The sequence below is a fragment of the Paroedura picta genome, chromosome 5 (assembly GCF_049243985.1).
Source record: "Paroedura picta isolate Pp20150507F chromosome 5, Ppicta_v3.0, whole genome shotgun sequence".
Taxonomy (NCBI): Eukaryota; Metazoa; Chordata; class Lepidosauria; order Squamata; family Gekkonidae; genus Paroedura; species Paroedura picta.
The window spans coordinates 31301163-31320589 of NC_135373.1; the positions used below are offsets into that span (position 1 = coordinate 31301163).

General features: G+C 47.7%; 1 protein-coding gene across 1 annotated transcript in view; it reads left to right on the forward strand.

The window, feature by feature from the left end:
- Positions 1-14278, forward strand: part of RLF (RLF zinc finger) — a 36534-nt gene extending 22256 nt beyond the window's left edge. The window contains exons 4-8 of the mRNA XM_077337088.1: positions 2253-2385; positions 4797-4999; positions 6281-6417; positions 7790-7931; positions 9001-14278. Coding sequence (XP_077193203.1) covers positions 2253-2385; positions 4797-4999; positions 6281-6417; positions 7790-7931; positions 9001-13782 — 5397 coding nt within the window. The 3' untranslated portion in view covers positions 13783-14278. The remainder of the gene's footprint in view (positions 1-2252; positions 2386-4796; positions 5000-6280; positions 6418-7789; positions 7932-9000) is intronic.
- The last annotated feature ends 5149 nt before the right edge of the window (positions 14279-19427 follow it).

The following is a 19427-nucleotide window of genomic DNA, read 5'->3' on the forward strand; positions in this document are numbered from 1 at the left end:
GGTGGGCGGTCTGCTTGTGCTGGAAGTTGTGTATTGGTCTTGTGTTGTTCTTGTTAATTTTTCCACTCCTGATGTTTTCCTCTTGTTATGATTTTGGACCCTCCCCCCCCCCCACACACACACAGAGCTGTTTTTTGTATGTGCCATGCACCAGTCATGCATCCATACAGTCATCTGTTAGCCAATGCAAACCGTACTACAGCTAGATACATGATGGTATTTTTGTATGGGCAGTGGGAGTGTAGCCCTAGTTGGGGGATGTCTGCTGGAGGAGGCCAGTGCACAGATTCCTGCTCAAGGTTAAAATACAAATTAGAAAAGCTGAAGAGAGAAAATGATGAGGCAACCCCAGTGGAGGAGGGAGAGGATACCTTCTCTTTTATCCGCTTTTACTGAGTGCCTCTCTAAGTATTTGTCTGCTTGAGTGCTGAATTAGCGGAGGCTCATAAAGGGGAAAGGAATCTCATTTCTCAGCTGCAAAATGATGTAACTTAAGAGTTGAGAATACATGCTTGACTTGCTCTTCTTGATGTCTTTTCTTTCAACAATCCTGGATAGCACCTCTCAGGGTGTGTTTTTCTTTTTCTTTTCTTTTTTTCTGTCTGTATAGCTTAGGCAGGGGTAGTCAAACTGCGGCCCTCCAGATGTCCGTGGACTACAATTCCCATGAACCCTTGCCAGCAAATGCCCCCTGGCTTAGAGTCTTATGGCATCCACTCAAACAAAAAGATGGATTGATGAGGACAGGGAACAAACTAATACAGAGCTTGTAAAGCAGCCTGCTGGTAGATGCTATTCTATTCCTAAAGGCAGCCCTCAGGTTGTTTTGTGCCTGACAGAGAGAGTAATTGGGTGTGCTCATGTATACAACTATGAGCTTCCCTCACCTGGGAATCACCTTGCAGTCTGTTGCAAGGAAGCCTCTGCAGTTGCTCTCCGGACATGCAGCTGCAGCTTGGATCCCGTTTCCACTTTTTCATTGCAGAAGCATTCCTCCTGGAGAGAGCACATTCCTCCAGCCTTGGGCACAGTTGCTCACACAAGATCCCCAACACTTTACAGTAGGGTTTTTCCCTAAATCTCTCCACATGTTCTGGAATCTGGCCCCCAGGCCTATTTCCAGGAGAATTGCTCCTTCAGGCGTTTAAAGAGCAGTTTAAAGAGCAATTAAGGTAACTGCCCTGCAGAGCATTTGGAGGTAACCAGTGGAGCTCTTTTCTTTATATGTCACTGCTGGTTTACCTTTTTGTGGATGGTTTTGTCACTTTTGTTGTCGGAGTTATCATTTCAACTGTGTTATTTTTAATTTGTGCAACATCTTTTGACCCAGCAGAGCACAACAGTTAGGTCATAATAAACCTTTAAATGACAGCAGCCCTTTTCTCGAACAGGGTGTTTGGCAAGAACCTGAAGGGAAGGAAGTGTAAGCAGTAGTACAAAGGGAGAAAAGGTGAGCCTGTAGCTCAACATTAGAAGACGAAGAAGAAGAGTGGGTTTTTATATCCCGCTTTTCACTACCCTAAGGATTCTCAAAGCGACGTATAATCGCCTTCCATTCCTCTCCGCACAACAGACTCCCAGTGAGGCCGAGAGAGTTCTGAGAGAGACTGCTCTGTAAGAACAGCTTTTACCAGGGCTGTGACTAGGCCAAGGTCACCCAGCTGGCTGCATGTCGAGGAGTGGGGAATCAAACCCATCTTGCCACATTAGAAGTCACTGCACCTAACCACTACACCAAGTTGGCTGTGTTTGGCTGTGAGTTTAATAACCTTCAACATTTCTCCTTCCCCAGGATCTCTAATCCCTGGGCTAGGAAAGCCCTCACTCTGAGGCTTTGGAGAATCGTTCTCTGTAAGAGAAGGTGACATTGGGGTAGAGGGACCAGTAGTGTAGCTTGGTATCAGGCAATGTCATAGGTTCAAAGATGTCAAGCAATGCAAATTCTGGAGTGCCTTTTGGGTACAGACTTTAAAGTTCAGTATAGGGCTGTTTGTGGGCTTCCCACAGGCATCTTGTACAGCCTGGAATGTTGTGCATTGGTCAAATGTGTTTGATTTTCAGCATTAAGATTTTATATTGCGACAAAGAGAAGTAATACTCCAAAGAACGACAGGTGTATTAAATAAAATTCCTGCCATTCTGTTTCTACCAATGGGGAAAGGGGCCCAACTAAAATGGCAGTAACCCTCTAATTGGAATCTAGAAATTCTAAATCCCCACCACCACCACTTTTTTGTGTGTGTTTCTTATAGGATTCTCATAATGCTTTGCTTCAGTATGGAGACAGCAGCCTCGAAATTCTGGCTGACATCGCTGAAGAAGGGGTGTGGAAGAACCCGGTTCTATTTAAGATTATATCACAGCAGCCAGTAGAGTTAGAAGAAGGTAAGATATTGAGGCCACACCTTGAATGAGAATTGCATTTGCATTGCTCTGCCCGCTGTTCTGGTGTAGATAACGTCTGCGTTTTGCAATGATGATGAATTGAACAAAGTAATAGTTGCTCGTAAATTGGGGCGGTGCAACATTTGATGCTTCTTGTACCCTGAAACTTCACATTTCATTCAGAGCCTTAGAGAACAATTAGTAGAGTGACACTTGTTTGGGAGGTTTGAGTTAATATCTTGCATCAAGCAGGTTGGAGCAGTGGCAGCTAGAGTGGCTTCTCAGCACTAGGGTATGGCTGTACCTTTTTATTACACCACTACCTTGTTTTGGATTGTGTTCCTGGGGAAGGTAGTTGAGCGAGCAGCCACCGAGCAGTTGCTAGCATGCCTGGAGCCCCAGGCAAAAATAGGAATTTCACAGGCTGTTTCAAGTCCAATACCGTACTATTTTACTCCCTCTGTAATAATGTTCAGTATGTAATCCGAAATAATTGTTATTAGTGTTCGTAATCAAAACAGGTTCCCAGGTTAAACTCTCTCCCGTTTGGGTAAGGATCTCAAAAGATGATGAGCCCACAGCCAGTGTGATAACCGATACGTGGGAGAGTGGAAATATTGTGAAGAGTCACAATCACTGAAGATGATTGTGAAAATGGGGGAGAGTTTACCGGTCCTGCTCGCTTTGGCGCTGGCCTCCTCCGCGCCGCCTCAGTGAGCTCAGAGGAGGCGAGCGCCACGGCCACCCTACGGCCTCCGGGAAAGAGCCGAACGACCCCTCGACGGGTCACAGTCCCTGGATTTGAGAACTGCTGCCCTAGGCAAATGAGTTCATGTTAAGTTCCTTCCATTGGAAGGAGCCTGCCCAGTTTCATTGTAACTTGTCTTATTGTCACTAGGCTTCCAATGAGCTTTCAGTGTTATAGACTTTCCTTTACAATGCTTGTAGACTGATTGGAATAATGGCCCTCATAAAAGCTTCACCTGCCATGCCAGCCTCGACCTTCTAATAAATATATGAGCAACTTTGTTGTTAGGTGCGAAGTCGTGTCCGACCCATCGCGACCCCATGGACAATGATCCTCCAGGCTTTCCTGTCCTCTACCATTCCCCGGAGTCCATTTAAGTTCGCACCGACTGCTTCCGTGACTCCATCCAGCCGCCTCATTCTCTGTCGTCCCCTTCTTCTTTCGAGCAACTTAGCTATGTGGAATTTCCAGGATAATGGGCCATATCAATGGGCCCTTTACTGACGAGTATTTTACTCTGGCTTAGTGCTCTCACCTGCCCTCTAAGGGTTTCTACAGATAATACAGACTGATGTGCCCCAGATGGATCCAGCTTTCTTCCAGATGGGCTACTCTTAAAGACTCACAAAGAGACAAGATCAAGGACACCTTAGAGATGGACAAGGCTTTTAGAAGCAAGGGATGAAATGAGACCTGGTTTGGTGACAGGGAACATTTTGGTAGAGCAGTGGTCCCCAACCTTTTTATCACTGGGGACCGGTCAACGCTTGACAATTTTACTGAGGCCCGGGGGGGGGGTAGTCTTTTGCCAAGGGATGTCGCCGCTGCCGACTGAGCCCCTGCTCCGCTTTCCCACTGGTGCCCCTGACTTCCCGCTGCCCACAGGGGGGCGCTGCCAGCAGCTGCTGCACAATGCCACACTGAGGGGGAGCCCCAGCCACGGGGGCCGCTGGAGAGCACCAAAGGTGAGCCGGCAGCAGAGTGGCAGGGCAGTCACCAAGACACCAGCTGGGGAGGAGGATGAGGAGGAGCCGTGGCCCAGTACCGATTGATCCACGGATCGGTCCCGGTCCCGGTCCCCAGACCGGGGGTTGGGGACCACTGTGGTAGAGCATAGATACATAATGGTAAGGTATCTGCCTTGATATCTCATTTTCCAAAGTAGAAGAAGTCCTGAATTCTTGGTCAAATGGGCGTGCCAATCTTTTGCAGAAATTCGGGCTTCCACCAAAGGAAGAAGTCTGCCTAAACCCAAAAGAAGCAATTTCCCAAAGTTGTGCCTCCCTCTTCTTTTGGATTGCCAATCCTAATTCGTGTCACAGTAATTTAGCATGGTGAAATATCTTCTGTATAAGAAGCTTCCTTATGAAATAAAATGGTTTATAGAGGTTCCTTTCTTACAGTGGTGGATCCGTTGGGTATGGTGTGCTAAAGCCACTGTCCAAACACCAGCCTCGGCTTATATGCAAGTCAATAAGGTTTTCCAGCATTTTGTGGTGAAATTAGGTACTTCGGCTTGTATGTGGGTCGGCTTATATGCGATTATATACGGTACTTTTAAGATACTTACCTGCCTTACTTACCTGCCTGGTTTGTTATGCCTTATACACATAATCATGCATTACCCGTAGCCGTAATACCTCAATGCCTTCTCTTCCCCTAGTGAATGAGCTGATCAAGCGAGAAGGACCGGCCTTCCTGCAGATGCGGATTAAGCACCTGATGAAGACAAACTGCATTCCCCAGGCTGCTGCCTTGTCCAAGCTATGTAAAGAGTCCTCTGAAATTTCAAACATATCGCCTTTCCTCCAGGCCTACATCACGTGCTTGTGCTCCATGCATCCAAATGAGGAGTCTATCAAGGAGGTAAGGAAGCGGGTGCGGTGGTTATTTGCCACCCAAACTGCCGAAAATAAAGCTGGGACCAGGACTATATAAACACAAAACTCATGAGCTGAATTCAGAAGGGGGTGGGGGCAGTTAAGGTTGTGTGCCGGTGCTAAAAATGTCCCTTTTTTATTTAAGAGGGGGAGTGAGCTAGCTTAACTGTCATGCTGATGCACCTTCCCATAAGCATGGGATGTTTGCTGTGGCCTCCTCCAACATACAAGGCTAGGACATACGTACTGTAAGGTGGTTGGCTGGGTAGGTTTACCTGCAGAGGAGACAGCAGCTACTGGACACACAGGCATGATCTTGGGATCCGGAGTTCTCTGCTAAAATGTAGTCCCTCCCAGAAAAAATCTTGGAAATCGTGACAAGGCCAGGCTATTCTGAATAATCCCTTGACTCAGGCGTGGGTACTCGTGAAGCTCTGGATGATTTGTCTCATTTTATTTCTGTTTTAAAGGTAAAGGTAAAGGTATCCCCTGTGCAAGCACCAGGTCATGTCTGACCCTTGGGGTGACGCCGTCTAGCGTTTTCATGGCAGACTCAATATGGGGTGGTTTGCCATTGCCTTCCCCGGTCATTACCGTTTACCCCCCAGCAAGCTGGGTAGTCATTTTACCGACCTCAGAAAGATGGAAGGCTGAGTCAACCTTGAGCCGGCTGCTGTGATTGAACTCCCAGCCTTATGGGCAGAGCTTCAGACTGCATGTCTGCTGCCGTACCACTCTGCGCCACAAGAGGCTCTTCATTTCTGTTTTACCCTGCTGTATATAGAGTCCAAAACAAGATTTCTTGCAGCATGTGTGAAGGACTTACCATTTTTCTCAGAAACAGGAACCCATTTAGCTTCCCTCAGATACTGACTCGATGATCTCATTGTTTGCCTTGACTGCCAAAAAAGTTGAGGTCAAAGTTATTAATGTAGATTGCAGTGTTTCTTTAAAACTCAATGAGCCATTTTGGGTTTGCTTTGGCAAGTCCTTTTTAATAGGTTGACTTCTATCTTGTGCATTATGTAAACCACTCAAGTAGTTGTTGTTTTTTTAAAGCTACAGGATGGATCTGAATGGCCAGGGTTGCCCTGTCATCCCATGGCTTTATGAACACCACTGTTGCATGCAGGAGATTTGAATTAAAACAGCAGGCTGAGGAGGGGAGGAGAGGGGAAGAATTGCGCCAGTAAAAGGCTTGGTGTATGCAAAGAGAAACATAAGTCTTCAAATTCAACTCTTTGTGGTTTTGAATTCTTTTTGAAAGATTGCTAAGGTGGACTGCAAAGAGGTTCTGGATATGATATGCAACCTGGAAGCAGAGGGGCAGGATCGGACTGCATTTATTCTCTGCACAACGTACCTAACGCAGCAACTTCAGACTGCAAACGTGTACTGCTCCTGGTAAGTGTTTCCGTTCTTTGCACCTAGTCCTTAGAAGTTTAGCTATGCAAATCTCTAAAATCTGGTGTGTTCCTATTAGTTTGGTAAAATAATTAAGGTTGTGAACTATTTTTTTTGAGAGGTCTGTTAATCCTCTGTAGCATGCTTGGCGATTGCATTGGTAGAGGTTGCAGTGTTAAGAAGAGTTTGCAGGAACCAGGTGTAGTTGAACAGGAAGCTTAGACCGCGTCAGTATAGCAAAGAATTTTGGTAGGAGATGGAAGCCCAGAGGTAGCTGTATCTTTTAAATTGTTGTTACGACAGATAACAACTTTGGACCATCCACCTGCATATCTACTCCATTTCTGTTCTGCCATCATATTATGGTGTGAAGAGCACACTGATCTGGGGCCCCCCATGATTGGTTAACCGAGCCAAAGAGACAATCATGTTGCTCCCTAATAACCCCTCGAAGTGTTCATACGCCTTCTGTTGAGCCAGGAAGGGGGGGGGGGGTTATTCTTCTGCCATAATGTCTTGAATTGGGATTTTATGTTGGGGGATTTATGATGGGGTTACGGAATTGTTACCTGCCATGAGTCTTATGAGTCCCTTGGACCACAATGCAAACAAACCGGTCAGTCCTAGAGGAGATCATCCCTGACTGCTCCTTAGAAGGCCAGATCCTGAAGCTGAAACTCAAATACTTTGGCCGCCTCATGAGAAGGAAGGACTCCCTGGAGAAGAGCCTAATGCTGGGAGCGATTGAGGGCAAAAGAAGAAGGGGACGACAGAGAATGAGGTGGCTGGATGGAGTCACTGAAGCAGTCGGTGGGAACTTAAATGGACTCCGGGGAATGGTAGAGGACAGGAAGGCCTGGAGAATCATTGTCCATGGGGTCGTGATAGGTCGGACACGACTTCGCAACTAACAACAACAATATGAGCCGGTTACACTTGTGGGGGGCTATAAATTAAATTATATATAAATGAATAAACATCGCAAATAGAATTTTGATTCTTGAAAGCACGTACCCTGAAAATCATGTTTGTCTCTAGGGTGCTACTGGACTCGAATCTAGTTTCTCTGTTGCAGACCCTCACAGCTACCCTCCTGCAACTATTTCTGTTTGAACCTATGTATGCTAACAAAACCTGTTTGACTGTTAAAGGATCTGGTAGGACGTGCTACGAAAGCACGTCCCAGAGAGCCTCTGCCAGTCCGAGTAGAGGGTACTGACCTTGATGGACCAGTGTTCTGACCCAGTATAAGGCAGCTTCATGTGTTGTGATAGCTCCATGTTTCCAGCTGACTCACCATTGCACAGTTGATATGGTCCCTTTGCTTGCTTGTTCGGTAATTGATTAGCCTTTTTCTTGTCCCAAACTCTAGGGAGCTGACTTTATTTTGGAGCAAATTGCAACGAAGAATTGACCCCTCCTTAGACTCCTTCCTGGAACGTTGTCGACAATTTGGCATCATTGCTCGGACACTGCAGCATTTGTTCTTCCTGATAAGGGTCATACAAGCTGAAGTATGTGTCTATGTCATCTCCTGATTTGTTCTAATCTTTGCTCTTCAGTCCTGAGAGGGGTGGGGTCAAAATGTGTGTTGTTTTGGGGGACTTCAGTGTCCATCTGGAGAGGCCATCCTCTGGTTCAGGCCCGGATCTGCTGACATCCATGGCCACACTGGGGCTCTTGCAAGTTGTCGCTGGTCCATCCTATCAAGCAGGCCAGCCCCTGGAATCGATCTTTGCCACAGGGATAGAGGTGGATCTGATAGCAGTTAATGCAGTGCCATGGTCAGACCGCCATACCTTGAAGGCCCAACTACAGATTCACCATCCTCTCCCAGAGGCAGAGTGTGGATTTTATACGTTAACATTTGCTGGCTACAAACTGGTTTTAATTAACTAAATTGATACCACAGTGCCAAATTGTGGCTCATATAATTTTAATCTGGTTTTTATCTTATGTACTACTGTTTTATTGAGGTCTTGGACCAAGTAAACCGCCCCGAGGCTGGTAACTGAGAGGAGCAATCAATCAATAAAATATGATCCAGCAGCTAAAAGAAGTGGGAACACTTTTTTGTATTTGTATAAATATATTTTTTAAGTTTGTTTAAATATAGTTGGGGGAAGGGGCTGAGAGCATGTTTTTAAGGAAAAGTTGTCAGTCGGTTGGGTCCCAAATTCTGTTTGCCTGTTTCTAGTCCGCCTTTCCTTCGGACATGTTGCCGGCAAGTGGCAGTTCCCCATTCCTCATCAACTGCCACTGGGCATCATCACATTCCCAAGCCCCAGGCCTTGGGTGGTTACCGAAGGGGCTCCTGTTTGGCTGGAAAGTCCGAAAAACTGGGTTTTCCAAATGGAACGGTTTTGTTTCCCTAGAGCTCCTCAAATTAAAATGAGATATCCCTTGTGAAATAATATGGCTAGCTCTATGTCACCTATGGAAAATCTACAGAAAGAAAATCTTCCTCTTAGGCAAAATGTCTAAGGCTAAGTATCTCACCCATCTTTTTTTTTTAGATGGCTTCTTTAAAATACCTGCATATAAAACTAATGTGTGTCTTTTCTTTTCTCTCATTCCTCATAGGCAGAAGACTCTGGTCTCGCCGTGTCTATCCTGTTATGTGTGAGGGCCCTTCAGCTCCGATCGAACGAAAACGATGACATGAAGACATCAGTGTGCAAAACGATCGCTTGCCTTCTGCCCGAAGACCTCGAGGTTAGGCGAGCCTGCCAGCTCACCGAGTTTTTACTTGAGCCGAGCGAGGACGCATATAATCTACTAGAAGAGCTTTACTTGCAGCCAGATCAAAAATTCGACGAAGAGAACGCTCCAGTTCCAAACTCACTCCGCTGCGAACTCCTGCTGGCTTTGAAGGCCTACTGGCCGTTTGACCCAGAATTTTGGGACTGGAAGACGTTGAGGAGACGGTGTCTCAAATTGCTAGGAAAAGAAGTATCCGAATCTGAGGACGATCTGAGCGGCAACGAGGTGGGGTCCGTGAACGAAAACGAACTGCTAGACAGTCTCCTAAGTGAATGCGAAGACATCAGGGAAGACAATTCCTTTGAAGGACACGATTTGCTGAACCAGCCTAAAGGAAGAATAAGAGTAAAAAAACCCATTGGCTCTTCGGAGAGGTACCAGCGCTGGCTTCAGTATAAGTTCTTCTGCGTCATTTGCAAAAAGGAGTGCATAGAAGCGAGAATACTGCACCATTCGAAAATGCACATGGAAGACGGCATGTTCACGTGCCCCGTGTGCATAAAGAAGTTCAGGAGGAAGGATGTTTTCGTGAAGCACATTGCGGAGCACGTGAAAATGCCGCCGAGTCGAAAATACCGGGCGAAAAAGAAGATCCTGCTGAAGAAGGACCGGCTGGCCAAGAGCAGCCTGTCCAGGATGGCTTCGGCAACCCTGGGCGAAAACCGGACGCTGGCGATACTGCCGTGTGACAAAGCCCAAGGCGACGCGCACGACTACGTCACGTTCAGCAAATTGGAGAGCTGCCACCTGCAGGACAGGGACCTGTACCCGTGCCCCGGCACGGATTGCACGAGGGTCTTTAAGCAGTTCAAGTACTTGAGCGTTCACCTGAAAGCCGAGCACCAAAACAACGACGAGAACGCGATGCACTACTTGGACATGAAGAACAAGCGGGAGAAGTGCTCGTTCTGCAGGCGGCACTTCATGTCGGCCTTCCACCTGCGGGAGCACGAGCAGGTGCACAGCGGCCCTCAGCCCTACATGTGCGTGTCGGTGGGCTGCTTCGCAAGGTTTGACTCGGTCAACGAGCTCTTGCATCACAAGCAGCAGCACAACGACCTGCGTTACAAATGCGAGCTGAACGGCTGCAACATCGTGTTCAGCGACTTGGGGCAGCTTTACCACCACGAAGCCCAGCATTTCCGGGACGCCTCGTACACGTGCAGCTTCCCCGGCTGCAAGAAGTTCTATTATTCGAAAGCGGAGTTGACGAGCCACCTCTCCGTGCATCTTTCCAACGGCGAAACGAAGGAGGCGCCGGCGAAGGGTGAGGAGCGCGTTTCGGGCCCCCCTCTCGCCTGCCTTTCCGATTCGGAAGGGCTCGACCCAACCGACCACGCCTGCGTCCGTGAGAATGTCGGTCTGCTGTCGGGGCCTGCCAATTCGGACGGCGTTCTGGACGTTAAGCAAGAACCGCTCACGGATGAAGAGGTAGATGGGAAGAGCAACGGCAGCTTGGACAGCAGCATTACGCCTCTCTCGAGCGAGAAGCCCGTGTCTTCGTTGACTGAGACACCAGGCCAAGGCCAGACAATTCCCGGCCTGCTGTCCCCCCGCGAGAAAGTCTTCCTCCCATCAAACTTCAAAGAACGCTACTCAAACGTGGCGGTCTACTTTGACGGCAGACGGTTTACCTGCGGCTTTGACGGCTGCGACTCGACATACAAAAATTCCAGAGGGATGCAGAAGCATCTTCGAAGGGCTCATCCCTACCATTTCAAACCTCGGAGGAAGCTGGGCCTGAAGGCTCGAGGTCTTGGCCGGCTCAGTGAAGGTCAAAGAAACAGCGGTGCTGGAGAGGTGAGCTCGGAGCTCAGGCACCTTTTGGACATCCAGGCTAACTCTCCAGGCAGTGTCGACTGCAATCCCAGTTCTAAAACCAGTCCCTGTTTCAAGCAAGAACTGTGCCCCTCTTCCCCTGAATTTTCCCCTTGCGAACATTCTAAAGTGTCGAGTGCAGAAGACTCAATGTTGGAGCTCCTCTTGGGCTTGAAACATTTAAGTCTGAAAAATTCTAGCAGTCACATTGGGAACTCTTCCAGGCTGTTACAGTCCTACTCCTCCAAGTGCCCCAACTCTGAAGACGATTCTACCTCAGACCATTTCTCCGAAGAACCCCGAGGCAAATTACCAAACCAATACCTTACCCAGCTGGCCGCCAAGCCATTCTTCTGCGAACGCCAAGGCTGCACGTGCGAGTTTGTGACCAGGGAAGCGCTCTTGACGCACTATGTTAGGAAGCACAACTATTCCAAGGAGATGGTGCTCCAACTGAACATGTTCCAGTATCGCTATTCGCCGTTCAAGTGTCACATTTGCCGGAGATCGTTCACAAGGAAAACGCACCTTAGAGTCCATTACAGAAACAAACACAAACTCGGCAGCGTGACGGCCACTCAGAAATTGTTTAACGACAGCTTTGAGGACTTGGAAGGGTGCACGGAGAGCATGCTGAACAGCACGGCGGGTTCCATGTCTTCGCTTTATACGAACACGGAGGAGGAGCTGGATGACCCAGCGAAACTCTCCGGGGCCCAGCAGTGTCACCCGAAGAAGGAAGAGCTGAGCTCCGAGACGGATTTGGAGTCAGGCGATGATGACATGGACAGCTGCGTGCCCAGGAAGAAGGCCAAAGTGTCTGCGCTCGAAAGCCACAGAAAAGGCCTGGAAGCGAAAGAAGGCCGGGGAAGCAAAAGAAACGTTGCCAAAGGAAACCTGTGTTACATTTTGCACAAGTACCACAAGCCGTTCCATTGTATTAATAAAAACTGCAACTCTGCCTTCACTAACCAGAAGGGCTTGATTCGCCACTACCGGACTGTTCACCAGTACAACAAAGAGCAGCTCTGTCTCGAGAAGGACAAAGCGCGAACCAAGCGAGAACTTGCCAAATGTAAAAAAATATTCGTCTGCAAATTCAAGGAGTGCAACAAGCGCTTTCTGTGCTCCAAATCCCTCGCCAAGCACTGCAGTGACTTTCATAGCCTCGAACCGGGAGAGGACCCCAAATTGCTTTCCGAAACCGAGGCCGTGCGATTCCCTTGCCACCACCCCCGTTGCCCCGCCGCCTTTTACTCCTTTCACAAGTTGAAGCATCACCTGATGGAAGAGCACGCCAAGGAAGACGAGCTCAACAAGGACATCGAAATCCATTGCGACCTCAACGGCTGCAACAGAGTGTTCACGACCTACAGCCGCTACTCGCAGCACGTGTATTTTAGGCACAGCGACTACGACGGCGTCTCCGGTGAGGCCAAAGAGAAAAGGAACCACCTGAAAGACAGAGCCGAGCAAAAGTACTTGAGAGACCAGTGCCTCAGGCACAGGGCGAGTGAGAAAAGGAGACGGATCCACGACAAAGCGGACAAGAGTAATAAAAACAAAGGGAAGCAGTTCTATAATTTCCGAACCAGGGAAGAAGCCCTACAGATGTGCAGAGACAATTGCAATCAAACCCAGTACCCGTGCATGTTTCAAGGGTGTCACTCGGTGGTGAAACTGGAAAGCAGTATTGTGAGACACTATAAGCGGACCCACCAGGTGCCCAGCGCTTATATAGAGCAGCAGTATGATAAGCTTGTGTTTTTTGTCGAATGTGGTACCGTGATCAGTGACGCCTGCTTAGAAGCACGGGAAAGGTCCAAGACAGAAGCCAACGGAGACGTCCACCAGGAGCCTGCCGAGCGCCCCGTGTGTCAGCGTGACCCCGAAGAACGTCTTGTTCCCAGTGTGGATTATGGCTGTGACGGCAAAGGCAGTAAAAACGGTGTGTATTCCAAGGGGGACAAGGCTGGCGAGCTGGGTGTCTTTCCGTATGCGGGCACTTTAAAGCATAACCACAATTCAAAAACTCGGTGTTCGGAAGACTGTAGTAGTAGCAGTGGAGCGGTGTCACCGTCCCACCCACCAGAAGGTTTGCCTGTAGGTGACAGGCAGGAGAACAGCTCTTACCATTCTAGTTCAGGTACACCACTGCCTAGGGAGAAGGATGCCGGCGACTGGCAGCAGGCGTCATCACAGCAGAGTGTTAAGAGGCCTCTCCTGCCCGCTACAAAAGACAAGGTGCAAAGGCAGCCAGCGCCCAAACCCTTTGACATCAAGTCCTTCAAACCGATGGGATTTGAGTCGTCGTTTCTGAAATTCCTTCAAGAGAGCGAGAACCGGGAGGAGGAGGACGACGACGACGACGATGAGGAAGAAGAAGAAGAGGCGGAGGAAGAATGGAAGCCCTCCGAACAAGATGGACTAGATCGTGTGCTCGGAAAAGAGAAGGACTCCAAAAGGGACACCACCACGCAGGAGCGGGTCACCTACGAAAGCGTCCCCGCGGCCACCATCTCGAAGAAGAACAGCGGCTCCAAAGCTCCCGGGCAGCTGAGGGCCATGCAGCCTCTGTTATCGCCAGACTCTCCCGCTCTCCCCTCTCTGGAAACCCTGAGGGCCATCTTGGACAAGGCGCTAACAGACTGCGGGGACCTGGCCTTAAAACAGCTTCATTATTTACGACCGGTCGTAGTTCTCGAAAGATCTAAATTTTCCACGCCCCTCATAGACTTCTTTCCGACAAAAAAAACGGACCAACTTTGTGTGGGGAGTTCATGAATCATTGTGTTTTTATTTTCTAAAAAAAAAAAAGAAAAAAGAAAATTGGGCGCGGGGGGAAGGCGATTGGCCTCCACCACTGCTGGGGGGGAGGGGGTGTATCGCTAACTGGTTCAGTGCACATGTTGTTGAGGTTAGGTTAGGTCGTTCAGTTTCCACGAATGTAAGACATCTGGCTACAGTATTGGCTGAGTTACGATAGCTCCCCCATTAAAAAAGAAAAGAAAAGAAGACGAAGAAGCAAAACCCTGATATTTCGGTGCTAATTAACAGAATATGGAGGGGTCGGGGACCCTTCCCTCTTGCAAAGTTAACTGTGCATGATTGTATATGGAACAAGTACTTAAGGGTACCAAGATCGATTGGGGGTGGGGTGGGGAAATGGAGCTCTTACTTGACTTGAATGTGCACCTCTGCGTGCTTCATGTAACATATTGTACACTACAGCATCTTATATTTTTTGAGTTTTGAGTTTCAATAAAAGGAATTTTTTTCACCCATTTTTTTTTATTTTGGTTGACTTGTACAGCCACAGCTTGTCCATAGCTCATGACACGTTTGGGTTGAGTTTGAGGTCTTGTTTGGGGTCCCCTCCCCCCGGTGTATAATGAATCTGGTACCTTTTACATGAATGTGGAACCGAGTGTGTTTTATGTCTGAAGCCGGCTCGAAAAGTGGTCGCGTGGCCCGTCGACGAGAAACGGGAGGGACACGAGCAAGCCCTTAAAACAGGGGTAGTCAAACTGCGGCCCTCCAGATGTCCATGGATGACATTTCCCAGGAGCCCCTGCCAGCGAATGCTGGCAGGGGCTCCTGGGAATTGTAGTCCATGGACATCTGGAGGGCCGCAGTTTGACTACCCCTGCCTTAAAAGGTTAAGACGTCGTAAGGTATGCCAAGGAGGAGTGAGGCGCAGCCGCATTACAAAAAAAAAAACAAACTAGATGCTGAAGCAGCTTCCTACACCAATAATTTTCTGCCAGTGACCTAAGCCATACTGTTCACTGTGAAAGGAAAACCTGCCATGCTCTGGGCTGCCAGCCTGTCTGATCTGTGGTTGCAAATTAATTTTGACCTCTGATAAATACTTTGCCCCTGAGACTGGTCCCCCAGATCTCCAGAGGGAAGGTTGTTGCCACCAAACCAGAAGTCTTAGCTCCTCTTCAATGCTGCAGCCCTCTACTACGTAGGTGGATGCCTCCTCCCCTCCCCAGACTCTGGGGTCGTACCAGATTGCAGAAATTTCAATTTTATCGAGAGGTTATAAGCATCTGGTAGTTTCCTTCGGCACTGAGAGGCCTCATTCAACCGCAAGCCACCTCAGCTTGATTTACCATGTTAGCATAATTCCACCCCCCCACTCAAGATTTGAATTCCTGTTCCAATTGTTCAGCTTAATTTACAAGCAGTAGCTTTGTGAAGGTACAGAGTTGCTGACTGCAAGTCTGTACCAGCAGCAACCCAATCCTGTGCATGTTTGCTGTAAAGGAAGACCGCTGCGTTTGGAGGGGGGGCGGATTGTGAACACACATTGCGTAGAATTGCAGCCTTAAGAATTCTTACCTCCTCCTCCTTATACGTGGTTGATTCCGGTATAAGAGCTGGTCCATTCTTTGCGGGGAGAAAAAGAACCTTGATTTGGCTTTAGCTGACTTTTAAAGACACCCTTCTTGTCATACCTTCCGTCCCTTCCTTCAGTAACTTGCCAAAGCAAATACACTTATACTTGTTCTCATCCGTTTCTCATTGGGGGCTCCACTATTTAAAATGATACCCATTTATCTTGTAATAAATTTTTATACTACTGTTTAGGCATGTTGGCATTCTTTGGGTTTGGTTTGGTTATTTTTTTAAAACCTTGTGCCTGTTTCGCAGAGGTGTTACTAGAGAAACTGCTTTGAATGTGGTCACGTGGCATTTTGAGAACTACGCGGAGGCTACGTTTTTGTAAAGCAATTGAAAACTCCACTGCTGCAGTTCGCCCAAGAGTGAGGATTGCGAGTCAGGATGCTTTGGGAAAGCAAGAGTGGGTTTTTGTTATGCCTATCAATGTGGCTTCTGAAAAATCTAAGCTTGCGCCAAAGGCATTACATCCTACTTGGTGTAGTGGTTAAGAGTGCAGACATCTAGTCTGGGGAGCTGGGTTTGATTCCCCACTCCCCCACATGCAACCAGCTGGGTGACTTTGGGCTCGCCACAGCACTGATAAAGCTGTTCTGACCGAGCAGTGATATCAGGGCTCTCTCAGCCTCACCCACCTCACAGGGTGTCTTTTGTGGGGAGAGGAAAGGGAAGGCGACTGTAAGCCCACCTCCCTCACAGGGTGTCTGTTATGGGGAGAGGAAAGGGAAGGCAAATATAAGCCACTTTGAGACTCCTTCAGGTAGAGAAAAGTGGCGTTTAAGAACCAACTCTTCTTTTTCTTCAGTAATATCAGGGCTCTCTCAGCCTCACCCACCTCACAGGGTGTCTGTTGTGGGGAGAGGAAAAAAGGGAGAGGAAAAAAGGGAAGGTGATTGTAATCTTTGAGATGCCTTCAGGTAGAGACAAAGCAGCATATAAGAACCAACTCTTCTTTTTCTACTTGTATAAACTATGAAGACTATTCTTCAGCATACGGCTTTGAAGGGAGGAAGTTATTACTTAATTTTTAGCTGAGGACTGTGTTTAACTCTCAGAACCCTTCAGCACTGGAGACATGATGACGCCCTTACAACAAATAAGGCCTCCTTTTCGGTCTGCATGCTGAGCGGGGGGGGGGGGGGAGATATCTTTTTGCAAAATGGCTGTTCCCCATCGGAAAAGCTAGTTCTGCTCCATATAGAGCTAGGGAAGGATAACGCCCCTTTATTTTAAAGCGGGAGGGGCTCATGGAAGATAGAAGTGTCAACTTACAAATCTGCGTATGTCCTTTGGGCCCTGACCTTAGATAGCCCAGGCTAGCCTGATCTAGTCAGATCTCAGAACCTAAGCAGGATCAGTCCCAGCTAGTATTTGGTTAGGAGGGCACCACGGGCCATGACACAGAGGCAGGTAACGGCAAACCACCTCTGCATGTCTTTTGCCTTGAAAACCTGACTACATCACCACAGGTCAACTGTGACAGCCCTTTGTTGCCAATATAATGAATGTATTCCAAAGTAGCACAATAAAATCAGAGTCCAGTCGCACCTTTAAGACCAACAAATATTTAATCAAGGCGTGAGCTTTCGAGTGCAAGCACCCTTCATCAGACTATGATCTTCTTACATGACAGGAAATATATAGCAAAATTCAGTTCTGTTACATCTGTGTCACAACCAGATACAGCCAATGATAATCCTTTATCAAAACAGCCAATGAATCCCCTAGAATTCAGTGTACTTTACAAAGAGAAACCAAAGTGTTGCTGGTAGAGTTAATGTATTCCAAAGTAGTGAGAGAGAATTTAAGAGAACATGACTTGAGAATTGAGGTGTTAGCTGGCAGTCAGAAGGCTGAGAACAAAGGTTATAAAAATTAGGTGGGGCACCAAATGTACACAAAAGTCTCACTGGACTAGTGGTTCTCAACCTCCCTAATGCAGTTCCTCATATTGTGACCCCCAACCATAAAATGATGCCAGGGTTCTTTCACAGGAATTAAACTGAAACTGACCAAGGGCGTGAAGTTCCATGGTTCATGATTGTATATAAATTGGGGTTTTTTGGGGGGGTTCTCAGTTCAGTTCTGCCTCTTGTCCCGCCCTGCTGCGCTGCCACCTGGAACGCCTGGTGGCCAAGCACAAATGCCTGCAGGAGCATCAACAGTGTCAGTGCTCCGCCCCCCCCCCCGCCAAGCTGCTTGCCCTGTGAAAAGGTAATTCAACCCCCAAAGGGGTCCCGACCCCCAGCTTGAGAACCACTGCACTAAATGAATACAAAGATATTGAGTGTAACCTTGCCGGAGCAGGTATGTAGGGCATCAGTCTCCAACCTAAATGTTGGCGTCTCACTTCTGTAGAAATATATCCTTTTGCATACATAAGCTTCTGATCTGTGCATTCCTCCCCCAACCCTGCGATTGCTTTTAGTGTCCTAAGCAGCATCAAACCAATGCTAATTTGTGTCAAAATGTTATCTTAAGTGGCCGCAATGGTTTAAGTTTTGCACACAATATTGGTTTGCCGACACCATGCACCAGGACTGTGCCTTTGATTCAAGAAGGAGTAAGACCCCTTATTTATTCATTTTTTTGTTTCTTTTAGTTCTGCTATGCTAGAAGTGCTCAGGGACTTAGTACCCGTTGACACCTTTCCTGTCCTGTTTTTAAGGAGAGGGTGGAAGCCAGGTGGGGCTTTTGCCTTTCAGGGATTCTGATTGGTTGGGCATAATCTTTAAAGAATAGCTGCAGTACATGACCAAGCCCTATGAAGATAGGTTATGGGGGAATGTTCAGCCTGGAGAAAAGGAGGTTGAGAAGGGGACATGATAGCCCTCTAAGTATTTGAAAGGTTGTCACTTGGAGGAGGGCAGGATGCTGTTCCTGTTGGCTGCAGAGGAAATGACGCACAGTAATGGGTTTAAACTACAACGATATAGGCTAGATATCAGGAAAAATATTTTCATAGTTCAGCAGTGGAATAGGCTGCCTAAGGAGGTGGTGAGCTCCCCCTCACGGGCAGTCTTCAAGCAAAGGTTGGATACACACTTTTCTTGGATGCTTTAGGATGCTTTGGGCTGATCCTGCATTGAGCAGGAGGTTAGACTAGATGGCCTGTATGGCCCCTTCCAACTCTATGATTCTATGATACCCAGCTCAAGAATTTCCACTCTGTAACTAACGGTAAGCTGTGGGTCTGCAAAGAACTATTTTAAAGCAATACATTTTAAAAAGCATCCTGTTAAACAGAATCACTGCCTGAAATGTTGAAGAATGACTGTTAAGAGTTCATGCATGACCTTGACATTTTGCGGTTGGCTCAGCCTCCAGGGGCGGCCATTTCATGGCAGGGTCTACCACCCCATGTCAGAATTGTGAAGGTGCCTGCGGGATTAAAAAGGGGAGGTCCTTGTAAGTGAAGGCGGTGAGGTGTTGGTGCACAAAACAAACAAGAAACTAAAGAATGCCCTTTAGCAATTGAAGTGGAATTATTTTGCACTGGCTTAGAATTCCGTGGACAGTTCACAAAAGGCTTCCAGTAAAGCGCTAGATTAAGGCAACTGACAGAGTGGAATATTTTCAATATGCAGCAAAAGAGCCGTCATTGGAGAAACGTGTAGCCTGCCTTTCGCAGTGAGATCCAAGATGGATTACAGAATGTGAGAAGCCATTCACTCAGACAGCGAAGGCCTCCAGTCAACAATGCAGTAGGATTGGGATGACAATATATCATCCTCTAGCAATGGACAAACAAGGCATGGGGTAACAAGAGGAAGATAACGTACAGTGAAATAAGATAATGGCTCCATTTCATTAAAACCACTAGGAATTCAATACAATGCAGACTTTTAAAAATGGTCTCTGCCATAAGCACCCTAGACTTCCTTTACTGAAGATAATTTCAGGCAGGTACCTATGTTTTCTGAAGCATCGGAGCAGCCTTGAATCCAGTGGCACTTTTAAGACTCCCAAGTTTTATCCAAGGTATACGCTTTTGTGTGTAAGCACACTTCTTCAGAGAGCTC